The sequence below is a fragment of the Mastigoproctus giganteus genome, chromosome 11 (assembly GCF_048544385.1).
Source record: "Mastigoproctus giganteus isolate SK-2022 chromosome 11, ASM4854438v1, whole genome shotgun sequence".
NCBI lineage: Eukaryota > Metazoa > Arthropoda > Arachnida > Uropygi > Thelyphonidae > Mastigoproctus > Mastigoproctus giganteus.
The window spans coordinates 123,878,713-123,891,501 of NC_143585.1; the positions used below are offsets into that span (position 1 = coordinate 123,878,713).

Here is a 12,789-nt window from a genome sequence, read left to right on the forward strand (position 1 = left end):
TTGCTTTTGTTGATGAGAGTTATCTACCACCTAGTATTACTTGGTGATACAGTTATGACTGTATGCTGTGAATGTCACAACTCGACCCCTGCTTACATTGGTTCACACGTGGGTCGTCACCTCAAGTATACTAGGCACGGTGTTTCAGGACTTGCACATGGGCAGTATATCCATAATTACTAATAGCCCTACAATCATGAAAGTGCAAGTAAAGGATTTGGCTGTTGCAAAACAACCAAATCCTTTATTTACAGGCTTTGCCAAAATTCAGTCCACTCGACTCACAAGTGTCACCTGACTATCAGTTCTATTAGTGTTTTAGATTCCCCAGTAGCAAGCTCTAGCTTGTTATGCCTGAGAGAATGTCTGTGACAAACCTCAAGGAGCATTAGTAAGGCCAAATGATGTAAGGAAGCAAAGTTTTTCTGCATCATCTAAAAAAAAATATACTAGGTAATCAACCAATGTTTACCTTGCGAGGTCACAAGCCAATCATCCAATTTTGCTTTAAAATTAGAATCACTGCTTCCACCACACTGAAAGTTACAGAGACATTATCAAAATCTTTTTTTGGACAACTACACAGAACACAAAGTGGATGAAAACAAGATTAAAAATAAATATATGAAATGTGTTTCTTCAAGCAACAAGTATCTTACAACCCATGGAACAAGTGGTAAGTCAGAGTTTCAAATCTCATTTTTTAAAACTGATTTTGCTTAAAATGATTGCTTGTCTTGAAAGAATCAAAGGCTGAACAATAGTAATATGGATACAGTAGATAATATAGAAAAGGTATGGAACAGAGTATCTGAGTGTAATGCTTTTCATCATGTATCAAGGATACATTATCATTGACTACACTACCCGACAAAAATTTTTTTTCATCATACCTCTGGAACGAAAGTTGGTTATTCTGAACAAAATTAATGTCCTGATTATGAAAATATCAATCTTTTACTTCTTTCACAACTACATCAAAAGATCATAATAATTACAATAATAGGACTTATTGGGCTTCAATGCTCTTTTGATTCTAATTACATTAAAAGATATACACATTTTTTAAATTCCTTGTTTTCATACAATATCAGCATACATGGTCGTAATTATTACACACAATATTTGTTACTTAGACATGTTTCCCACTCAATGATTTCCTTTTATACTCCAGATTGCTTTCCCATTTAAGAAACCAACAGTAATCTCCCATCATGGCAGAGTCCCAACGACTCTGGTATAATTTTTCCATTGCAGATACGTCCTGGTGGAAGCACTCTCCTTGTTCATCACTGACATCTGCTAAATTTTCAGGAAAGAAATCCAGTTGGGAATGAAGGAAATGCATTTTCAATACATTCGGCACCCCATGTTCTTGTAACATTTCAGCAAGTTTGTCATCAGTTGCTCATAGTTCTCATCTTTTCTCTTTCCGAGGAATCCGTGTACCAGCCTTGAAAGATCTCCATGCAGCCAGTTCAACATCATTCAGGTTTCTTTGAAATTCTTCATCTTTTAGGAGCTTTCTTATTCAAGGACCTATGAAAATTCCTTCCTTCAGCTTTGCATGAGATAAATTTGGAAACATTTTCAGTAAATATGCAAATCCTCTGCTTTCTTTATCCGGTGCCTTAGTGAAATTCTTAATCAGTCCAAGCTTGATGTGTAAAGGGGGAAAGAAAAACCTTTTGTGGATTAACCAATGGAACATACATTACATTGCTTTTGCTGGGAATATATTCATCTCTCTTGTCCCAGTGTTGTATGATGTAGTGTTTGGCTGTTGCACGACTATCCCACAAACACAGGAAATAACAGTATTTAGTGAAACCACCTTGCAACCCAACAAGCAGTTCAATCACTTTGAGATCACCACAAATATTCCAACCATAGTCATTGTAACGTATAGCAGCAAGAATCTGGGACATACTATTGTAAGTTTCTTTCAGGCCAACGGCACGAACAAGAGGAATTGATGGTAAAGTATTTCCATTATGAAGCAATACTGCTTTCAAATTTAGGTTTGACGCATCAACAAACAAATGCCATTCAGAGGTATTGTGATCAACGTTCAGTTCGTGTATAAGACCAACAACGTATATGCAGACACACATGTTGTTTTCCACTGCAAAATATCTTGAAAACTCTTCATTTTGCTTATGGTATATTGTAATGTTTGTACCTTTGGTGAGTAAGTTCCACTGTTGTAGTCTGGATCTGAGTAATTCAGCCTTCTCTTTGGGTAAGCCCAAGTCTCTGATCAAGTTGATTAATTCAACTTAATTGCTTCTTGCCCTAATGGTAGCCGAGCATTCTGGTCTCTTGCCAAAGCTATTGGCCGCAACTTTTGCCCATCTCTGCTCCCACCTCTGTGCAAACCAGATGGTTTTGTTGTCACTTCAGCCAGTGATAAAGCTGACCTGGTAGCATCTCATTTTTCTTCCAACTCATGTATTAATGATCTTGGTAAAACATCTCCCACCATGCTCCATTCAATGTCTCCTGTGGTCTTCCATCAAAAGGATGTCAGAAGGATTTTTGACGAATCTTGATGCTAAGAAGGCTTCAGGTCCTGATGGTATTTCTCCACTCGTTCTCAAAACCTGTGCTCCTGAACTTACTCCAATTCTTTGCCACCTTTTTTCACTTTCTTATTCCAAAGGTGTTTTTCCTTCTGCTTGGAAATTTGCTCATATCCAGCCAGTTCCTAAAAAGGGTGACAAATTCCTCCCATCCAATTATCATCCCATTGCAATTACTTCTACTCTCTCTAAAGTAATGGAAAAATCAATTAACCGCCAACTCTTAAACTACCTAGAAATCTTCTGTCTGATCAACGATCGCCAGTATGGATTCCATCAGTTTCAATCCACTGGTGATATTCTGGCTTATGTTACCGCTTTATGGACTAATTCAATGGAACTTTATGGAACGGTTCGGGAAACACAGGTAGTTGCTCTTGACATCTTAAAGGTTTTCGATAGTGTTTGGTATAAAGGTCTTCTTAACAAGCTTCGATCTTATGGTTTGCCAACTGTTTTTTGTAATTGGCTATCCAGTTTTCTCTCTGATGGCTCATTGAGGGTGATGATAGATGGCTCTTGTCTTCTAACTTCTCCACTAATGCCGGTGTCCCCCAAGGTTCAGTTCTTTCCCCCATTCTTTTCCTCTTGTATATTAATGACCTTCTTCTATTGATTGGAAATCCTATCCATAGTTTTGCTGATGATAGCACATTGCATTCCACTTTCCATTTTGAGAAACCTTGCCCTGCTCAATCAGCTTCAACTTCTTGAAAACTGCTACCAATTCCTTAAATGCCTATCTTCAGATAATTCTCCAGTGGGGCAAACAACTTAGTTGACTTCAACCCTAACTCAGTCTTTTCTTATATCTCGCAAAAAGGATTCTTTTGCTCCTATGCTTATCCTATTTCTAGGTAAAATGATATATCTCTTTTGGGGATTACCCTGACTTCTAACCTCTCTTGGCATTGCTTCCTCTGCATCTAAAAAACTTGGTTTTCTCTTTCGCTCTCGGCATTACTTTTCTTCCAAACAGCTGCTCACTTTGTATAAATCGCAAATCCGCCCTGCCATGGAATATTGTTCCCACATCTGGGGTGGTGCCCCCAAAACCTGTCTCATGCTTCTTGATTCCATTCAGAAGAGGGCAGCTAGGTTAATTAATGATGCATCTCTAACAGAGTCTCTCCACTTGCTGTCTCATAGACTTATTGTTTCTGCTGCATGCCTCTTCTACAGATGCTTCCATGGGCACTGTTTTTCCGAATTGGCTTCTATAATTCCAGCTCTCTCTTTCAAAATAGTCCGAACACGTGCAGCCAACATCCATTTACTGTCCAACTTCAAACTCACAGAACCAACTTTTCATCTTCCTCATTTATTCATTCAACGGCCGTTTTCTGGAACAACCTTCCTTCATACATATTTCCTGAAAATTACAGTCTACAGAAGTTCAAGTCCAATGTCAACAAATATCTTCTTTCATCTTCTCAACCTCCAACCCAAGCACGGTACTAAGTACTATAGGTTCTAATACCTCTCGTGTTTGGGGTTTACATAAAAAAAAAAAAAAAAGTATCATTTGTTGCGGCTAAAATTGCACATCGAAACTTTTCTTCCAAAGGAGTTTCAGTACTTCCAAAAACGTCATGTATTAAATTTCCTGAACTGCGAATATCTTCAGGAATCTGTATTTGATCATTTTCATATTTTACCACTTCATCATTTTTTAGGATTTTTTTTTTTTTTTATCAACGATTGGAGTTTCAGTAGAGCTATCAACAATTTGTGATTCATTTTTCTGCTCTTTTTGTATTTTTCCTTTCATAATTGTGAAGCCATTAACTTATTATAATCGCTTAGTTTCCTTCGATATCAAAATTTTTAAGTGCTGCTTCATACTCTTCAATATCTTTTTTTTTCTTCTCAGCCTTTCTGATATGATCTTTCTCTTTTCTATCACTGCCATTATTAACAACGTTGCTAATAGCTGAAAAAACTTTTGGAAAAATTCAATCGTTGCAGCCTTGAGACATGTAGAATTCTAAAATTAAACCCCACAATTAACAACAGCCGAACAGTCAACACTGTGTGACATCATAATGCTACTAAACACTATAAGGTAATGAGTCATCACTGTGGTATATGCAGTTTAATTTAAGAGCGATGTGCCTAGGCGTGGTCTTTGAGACAGACCTGTCAAGCACAGTGGTTTTCAACCGGGGTGCCACAACAACATTCTTGGGGTGCCGTGTAATTTGGGTTTAAGTTACTTAAAGTTATTATTATTATATTTTTTTAAATTTGTATATTATTTCATTATAAAAAGGTATACGGTATACATTGTACCGTATCTTTTTAATTTTGTGTTGATCTATAATTGATCTTTATTTAGTACCTCTATATAAAGAATAAAATTATTATATAGGTATATATTAAAAGGTCGAAAACCACCGTGTTAAGTATTTCTTTTGGCCTAGGGATGCCGTGAAAAAATTACTGGGACACTAAGGCGCTGTGAACCGAGAAAGTTTGGGAACATCTGCAATAGCAGTAAGCCCTGCCTTGCAGAAAGTAAAAAGTGTGCACGTGAAAAAGTGCTATTTTCCAAAATATTCTTTTATATATAGACAGCATCAGTGGGGTGGGAGCCAACATTTCCCATTTCAGCTGCCCAAATTCTTCTTTGAATTTATTCAAACTACCACTTCTATAATGCCAGATGGGAGTTTGTTCCAATAATCAACCACCCATTTGTCCTAGTATTCTTGCACGAATACTAGGAATTGCAATACCAGTTTCCAGCATACCTAAATACTGGTATCTTGTGCCATTTTTTGGTACCAAAATTCCAATGTTTTACTAACAAATTTTTGTTAGTAAAACATTGGCATTTTGGCTTTCTAGCCTTAGCTTCTAGAACTAAAAGTCAATTTTGCAATTTAGGTATGCATAAACAAATAATTTCCAACAATCAGGGCTAGTGACACCTCATGGCCAATTTAATGAATAGCTTTCCAAATTCAAGGTGTCATGGTGATATACATAATAGTCAGTGCAGCTTCGAGCACTGTCTCCTGCAGAGTGTAGTGCAATTTAATTGAAAGGGCAAGGTTTTCTCTCGGCTTTAGAAATTTCTTTGTTATGAATTGGCTAATTATACACTGTTAATACACTAATACACCACTAATATTAACAGTAGGTAATAAAACACAATTTATGGTTATAAATTATTATATCTACTAATAATTAGTAATTTAGTTATTGTATTAATGTATATATTTTACAGATTAATATTACTCAGAATCCAGAATGAATAACATTACATTTAAAGACCATAGAAAAGCAAATGATAGGAACTCAATATGGTTCTATTATAAATTGAAAAATTCTGCTCAAAAAGCATTGATTAATCTTAATTCTAAAATTATTTTTAATAAGGATGAATATAATATTATATCAATGAAAATTTCAGCTTTCTTCCAGTAAATATTGCCATTAAAGCATTATGTTACTAAGATGCCAATTTGCTAATTGTAAGTGCAACTATACAGTTTATGATGAAATCACTTGCTGAACAAAACTGTTCTCTGTCCAAGAGTTGTATGCTGTATTAAAATTTCAAGAACAAGGATACACTTATTTAGAAAGTGTTCTTCTATACAGGAATACCTTAAAAAGTAAGAGATTACCTCAATTTTTTTCATGGAATGCTTCCAGTCAATTCTCTCTCATATGTGACGAATAAAATAAGATGAAAAAAGTGAAAACGCAAATTAATGAATTCCCTCACTCATAGAGATACGACCAAATCCGAAGTGCAATGGAATCGAAAGCTGAGAGCCCCAACCCTGGTCCTGGTGGAACAGGACCAGGGTATGTCTGCCAGGGGCAAAGGTTGATGACGTTGTAGAGCGGATATCATCTTTTAATGGCACAAAAGGTGATGTTGTTGTACACATTGGCACTAATGATATTAAGAGTAGGAGACCGGCAGAATTACTTAACAAGTACAGATCACTGTTGAACAAAAGCCGAGAATTAGGGTTGAATTTGAAAGTGTCTGCAATTCTGCCCAGACACGATAGGAGGGAGTATATGATGAGAGCCTTGTCGATCAATTCGGCCCTGGAAAGATTGTGCAAGGCTCAAGGGATAGAATTTTTTTCAGCCTGGTCTGTACTTGTTAACAGGAGAGACTGCTTCTAAAGGGATAGGATACACTTAAATAGAAAGGGTTCAAGAATATTTGCTGATGCTATCGAGGCAGTGTTAGGTGGGTCGGAAAACTGATAGCTTGGGGGGGATACAAGGACTAATAGTTTAACAGTAGCCGTAGGCAGAGGTGAAGGTGATTCTTGCACAACTTCTATTAGAATAAGTAGCGACCTGGAGCGAGGGGTGTTGGGGGTTTCAGGTACGGATGGCAGTCATTGTAAAATAGGTGGGTATACGGGATATGTTAGGATAACTAGGAATAGGAGCATGTATGCTTGCATGTATACCAATGCTCGAAGTATAGTAAATAAATTTGAAGTGTTGGTCAAGACATCAAAGGCGGATATTGTTGGGATAGCAGAGACGTGATGTCACACAGGTATAAGGAATGCAGAACTGGAATTTGGGGTGTACAACATGTACAGAAAGGATAGACAGGATAGGAAGGGAGTGTTTTTTTGAGGAGTGTTGGCTGATGTTTTTTTGGCTGATGGCTTCTTAGCCCATCAGCCAAAAAAAACATCAGCCAGTAAAATTTATGTGCCAAGCTCATAACAGATGTGAGCCCCTGGGAGTTGTAGTTGGCTATGTACAGAAATTATGCAAATGCACTAACTTGTACATTAGTTAAACTATTTACGTAACCTGAGGCTTTAGCCCTAAACTATACTGTAATCTAAATTACTCCACACCATCAGGCATCTCTCATATTCTGGATTTATACTTCACAACTGGGTTGTCATCATTGCAACACCAGGGTACCAGCCCACCCACTGATGAGGAGGCAATAACCTCCGAAATGGTGCCGTATGAGTAATTTTATCCGCTGAGAATAAGTAACAATAGTCTTCTCCTATGGTGAAGTGTTACTTATTCGAGGTAGTGCAATATCATGGCAACTCGTTGTGAAGGTATTCACAATATGAGATATACTTAATGATACCAATTTATAATTACTTATTATTATTATTAGCTATATGGTGAAAGGAAGCCTGAGGCTTATGCTGCACCAGCCAAAAAAAATTCCGGAGTTACCCTGAGTGAGAGAGAGAGAGACAAAAGTAGAAGGGAATCACTAAGAAAGATGATATCCAGCTCAGGACCCTGGGTGTGCCAAGCCTATACCAGATGTGAGCCCCTGGGGTTGTAGTTGGCTACGTACAGAAATTATGCAAATGCACTAACTCATACATTATATTTTTAATTAGTTTCATTAAAAACTTTTTCTGGGGAGAGTTGTGAAGTAGCCAGAGTGGCACATAAGAAAAGAAAACATAAAAGGAAGAAAGAATGCATGTTATTGTACTTAAAAATAGATACACCATAGTTAACCCATAAAATTAAACTATATATGTAGTTTAAAGGCATCGTTTTTAATTGTATCTTACATTGTGGCTACCTTCACAATGAGATACCAGGTATTGCACTACTTCGAATAAGTAACGCTTCTGTTGTGGAAAAGACTACGATTACTTATTACTTGGTGAGCACCACTGAGAAAGAGTAGAGAGGCGTTACTTATTCCTCTAATAGAGAAGTGTTACTTATTCATCTACTAGAGAAGAATTATTGTGGCTACCTTCACAACAAGGTACCAGGTATTGCACTACTTCGAATAAGTAACACTTCTCTAGTACAGAAGACTACTGTTACTTGTTCTCAGTGTGCACCACTTAGAATAAGTAACATAGTCTTCTCTACTAGTGAAGCATTATTGGTTTTTTTTTTTTTTTTTAAATCTTTAATTTTACAATCCTAAAAAAATTTAGTGAAAAAAAAAATTTTTTGTAACTCGGGCTTATGTAAGTCAGGGACTTACTGTATTTATTAAATCTTAAATAAATAATATTTTGCAGCGGTAGGAACCCCAAAATTACAAAATGCCTTTTAATCCTAACTAATCTAAATGCACCACTGCAATGCATTTGAAAAGTCTTCAAATGCATTGCAGCACCAAAGACAGAAGAAATTTTCTCTGCAGCATTTTAGCTTGTGGATTATTTGTAAAAAAGTCACTCAACTGTTTACTGCTGCATTCTAAGGAGGTAAATGGAAGGTATGCAAGTGAACAAAAGTCAAGTGCATGCCACATAATGAAGTATATAATGCAGGGTGTGCACATGCACAGATATATATACAAAGTTTTCACTCAGATATAAAAGATGAAATATGTTACCATAGAAGGATATGAAGGTGGAGGGGGATTACGAATTCCATCTGCATCCCCAACAGGAAATGTTGGTGCATGACATAATATTTCTCCTTCGTCCTCCTCCTCATCTTTATTAGGAGTATTCCCTTCAGCTGCAGAAAGAATATGAACTGATAGTTTCTTTCGACAAGGAGCATCATAAGATATCATGTCCTGAACAAAGATAAAGAAATTAGAATGATTAGAACTATTAAAGCTTTAAGTGCATAAATTTAATGAAAACAAAATCTGAAATGTAGAGCATTTTTAATGAATTTTAATGCCAATGCCAAAACTTGACAACTAATTTAAAAAATAAATGAATTTCCTGTTTATGGAGACAAAAATTCTTTCAAAATATTTAAAATAAGATAGCATAAATAACTATACAATATTTATACACCTTTTCTTTTCTGTAAATGTGGAGTGGACATCAGATGCCCGTTCCTCATCATCTAGCTCCACAAATAATCAAGATTTCAAAATGTAAGAGCAATGAAGCTCAGTTTTTCCTACTTTAAGTACTCTTGTTTAAATATAAGATTGATATTATACCTTTTTGTAGGAAATCTTCACCCGACACTCACATCAAACTAATCCGATTAATGTAATATAAATCTTTAAGAATTAAAATCTTTAAAACCGCAAACGTATTCCTATTGAAGGATTGTTGAATTATATGATATTATATAAAAAACTAAACTTGTCTTCAATTCACATGTTCTGCCAGCTGCCACCAAGGAAGAGCCAAGCGCAGCCGATGCACATCAACTTACCCAAAACTAAACCCATTAAGCATTGATAGACCAGAAAGAGAAGACAATTGGCAAACTGTATTAAAACTATATTAAATTAAATTAAAACCGCATTAAAATATTCTAAGGTTGAACTTCTTAATACATGACCAGGTATTTTGGTCGTAAACTGTGCTCACAATAAGTAACGAGTTAAAAACAATATCCACTCTCTTATATTTTAAGATAGACGCATCACAACAAGATTATTACCATTAACCAATGTGAATCATGCTATTCACACATGTGCGTGAAGGTCCATGAGTCCGAAATAGTATATGGTCTCCATACATTTATAGAACAACAATTTCATTTCAAGTGTTTCTGCTATTAACAGTTTTATGTATTCTTTCTGTGAATTAATTACTTTAGCTTTGTTAAACAGAAAAATGGGGTTCTCCTGAATGGCACGAAAGGAAAGTTCAGATGCACCTGTCCTTTTCGCCCACACAGATGCCTTGTGTTGTTGTAAATGCGTCGAAAGATAATTTTGGGTAGAACTGATGTAAAAGGAGTTGCACTCCCCACAAGCAATATTATAGACAATATCGGTTTGCTCCACTTTAGAGACAGAGGTTGGTTTCCTTGCCCTCAGTACTGTCTGAAGTTTACTTATCGGTTGTGGAATTATTTTGAATTCTGTATTTTAAAAATTTTCATCATCATCATCATCATCATCATCAGCCATTTTCAATCCACTGCAGGGATGAAGGCCTCTCCAGCAACTTTCCAGTTCCTTCTGTTTTGAGCACTGGCCATTCATTTACTACCCACAAACTCATGAATTTCATCTATCCATCTCCGCCTTTGTCTTTCCAGGTTTAAAAATGTTAATAAACTGCTAATACCATTGTTGTACATAAGGAACTTTAATAAAATATTTATGTATGGTGTTTTTAATCACCAGAACCGATTCGGAGTTTAGTTTTGCCTGTCGTTGAATGTTCCTAATTATACCCAGTGTATATCCCCTGTTTAAAAATTTTGGTGTAAGTTCCCTGAGTCCTTCATTAAGGGTTTCTTGTGTAGAACTATATCTATACGCATTGTGAAATTGGTTGAAAATGATACCCTTTTATATGTAAAAGGGTGGTAGCTCGAATAAAGTAAAAATTTCCCTGTATTAGTAGGTTTCCGATATATTTTAAAGTGTATGTTATCATTAACCCTTCTTAACGTAAAGTTAAGAAAGTTTATCGAGTTCTCACCTGATTTTCTTGTTCCAAAATGTCTTGTGTGTATATTATTAAAAGAACTCATAAGGTTATTTACATTATTTTCATGTGAAATAACAAGGATATCATCTAAATACCTACCATAAAATGTTAACCTGGGAATATACAGATTTAAGTGTAATTGTTCAATAGTATTGAGATAAATTTCAGCTACTAAGCCACTCAGACTAAGCCCCATGGGAAGGCCAAAAATTTGTCTGTAAATATCTGATTGAAAGTCAATATAATTAGCCTCTATAAGAAATCTGATTAAATTACGGTAACTTGGTTTTATTTAACATTACTGCATTACTATTGATCAAATCCCCTAATGTGTTGAGCGAATATTTAACATCTAAATTAGTATACAGTGAGACAACATCAAGGGAAAACAACCTATCATCATTATTTAACTTTATATCTTTTAATGTATTAAAAATAGAATCAGAATTTTTTATGCTAAATTTTAATGTAAGATGTAACGGTTTTATGATTTCATATAAATAAGACGCTAAAGACACAAAAGCCAAATTTTTGTAGGAAACGATCAGTCTAATTGGATAACTTGTTTTATGTAACTTAACTTGTCCAAACAAGGTCAGTACATTGTTAGTTCTTGTTTTAAGATTCTTTAATGTCGCCATTGTAATATAATCTTTTCTTCTATATTCCGTTAAAGTATTATTGAACTATTTAATAAAGTTATCGAACGTACTTCTATTTTCCAATCAATAAGTGGTATTTTTGGATATGATGCTCTTCAATTTCTCAATGTAATCCTCCTTATTTTTAGTGTTCCTTAAACCGTATTCAAATTCAACTACTATTTGTTTTTTTGGAAGTCGTGTTGGTGGCAGATTATAATTAAGTCCATTTCCTAAAAGATTTATTTGAACAGTGGATAAATTATATGTGGATAAATTTACAACACAAAGGTTCGTATTATTTTTCTGCGTATGTCTCCACTTGAAATAATATCATTGTAAGATGTAATCAAATCCGTTGCCTCATGTTTTTGTTGTTGTTGTTTTTATTTGGTTTTTAGGAACAATAGCAACTAAAGCCATATTGCTCCGGGGATATGCGGTGATCATTTCCTGATCTTTCTGCATCCTCTGTATTTGGTGGTCACAGGCTCGAACCCCGGTCTAATCAAGAAGCGCATGCTACGCACTGCTGCTCCTGCCCACCTGGCTATGGAGGCGCCGTTGCCTCATGTTGTGTAATATGACTAATACCTACCACCTACATTATGTGTAGGTGGTAGGTATTACCACCTACATTAATACCTACCACCTACATTATGTGTCGTATTTTCAATACTATAAGATTGTGTATTACTCTCCGTTCAAACAACAAATCTATTCCTCTTCATAATTAGACATTGTATTTTGTTTATGTCTAGTATTTATTTCTTTTTCTAATGCTTGAAACATTTTGAAATCTTAGATTTATAATATATCCAATTTAAAAATAATATTGTAATACAAAAAGCAGATAAACAGGACATGGTGGTTGTCTTAAATAAGGAGGATTACATTGAGAAATTGAAGAGCATCATATCTGATAATTCCACCTGATAATATCGATTGGAAAATAGAAGTACATTTGATAACTTGATTAAACAGTTTAATAATACTTTAACGGAATATAAAAGAAAAGATTATATTAAAGAATCTTAAAGCAAGAACTAAAAATGTACCGACCTTGTTTGGACAAGTTAAGTTACATAAAATGGGTTATCCAATTAAACTGATCGTTTGCTACAAAAATTCAGCTTTTTGCATCTTATTTATATGAAATCATAAAACCGTTAAGTTAAAATTTAGCATAAAAAAATTCCGATT

General features: G+C 35.2%; 1 protein-coding gene across 1 annotated transcript in view; it reads right to left on the minus strand.

The window, feature by feature from the left end:
• Nucleotides 1-12,789, minus strand: part of Ide (Insulin degrading metalloproteinase) — a 692,915-nt gene that overhangs the window by 16,700 nt on the left and 663,426 nt on the right. Inside the window, exon 27 of the mRNA XM_090384737.1 lies at nucleotides 8,920-9,108. Within this exon, the coding sequence (XP_090240863.1) occupies nucleotides 8,920-9,108 (189 nt within the window). The remainder of the gene's footprint in view (nucleotides 1-8,919; nucleotides 9,109-12,789) is intronic.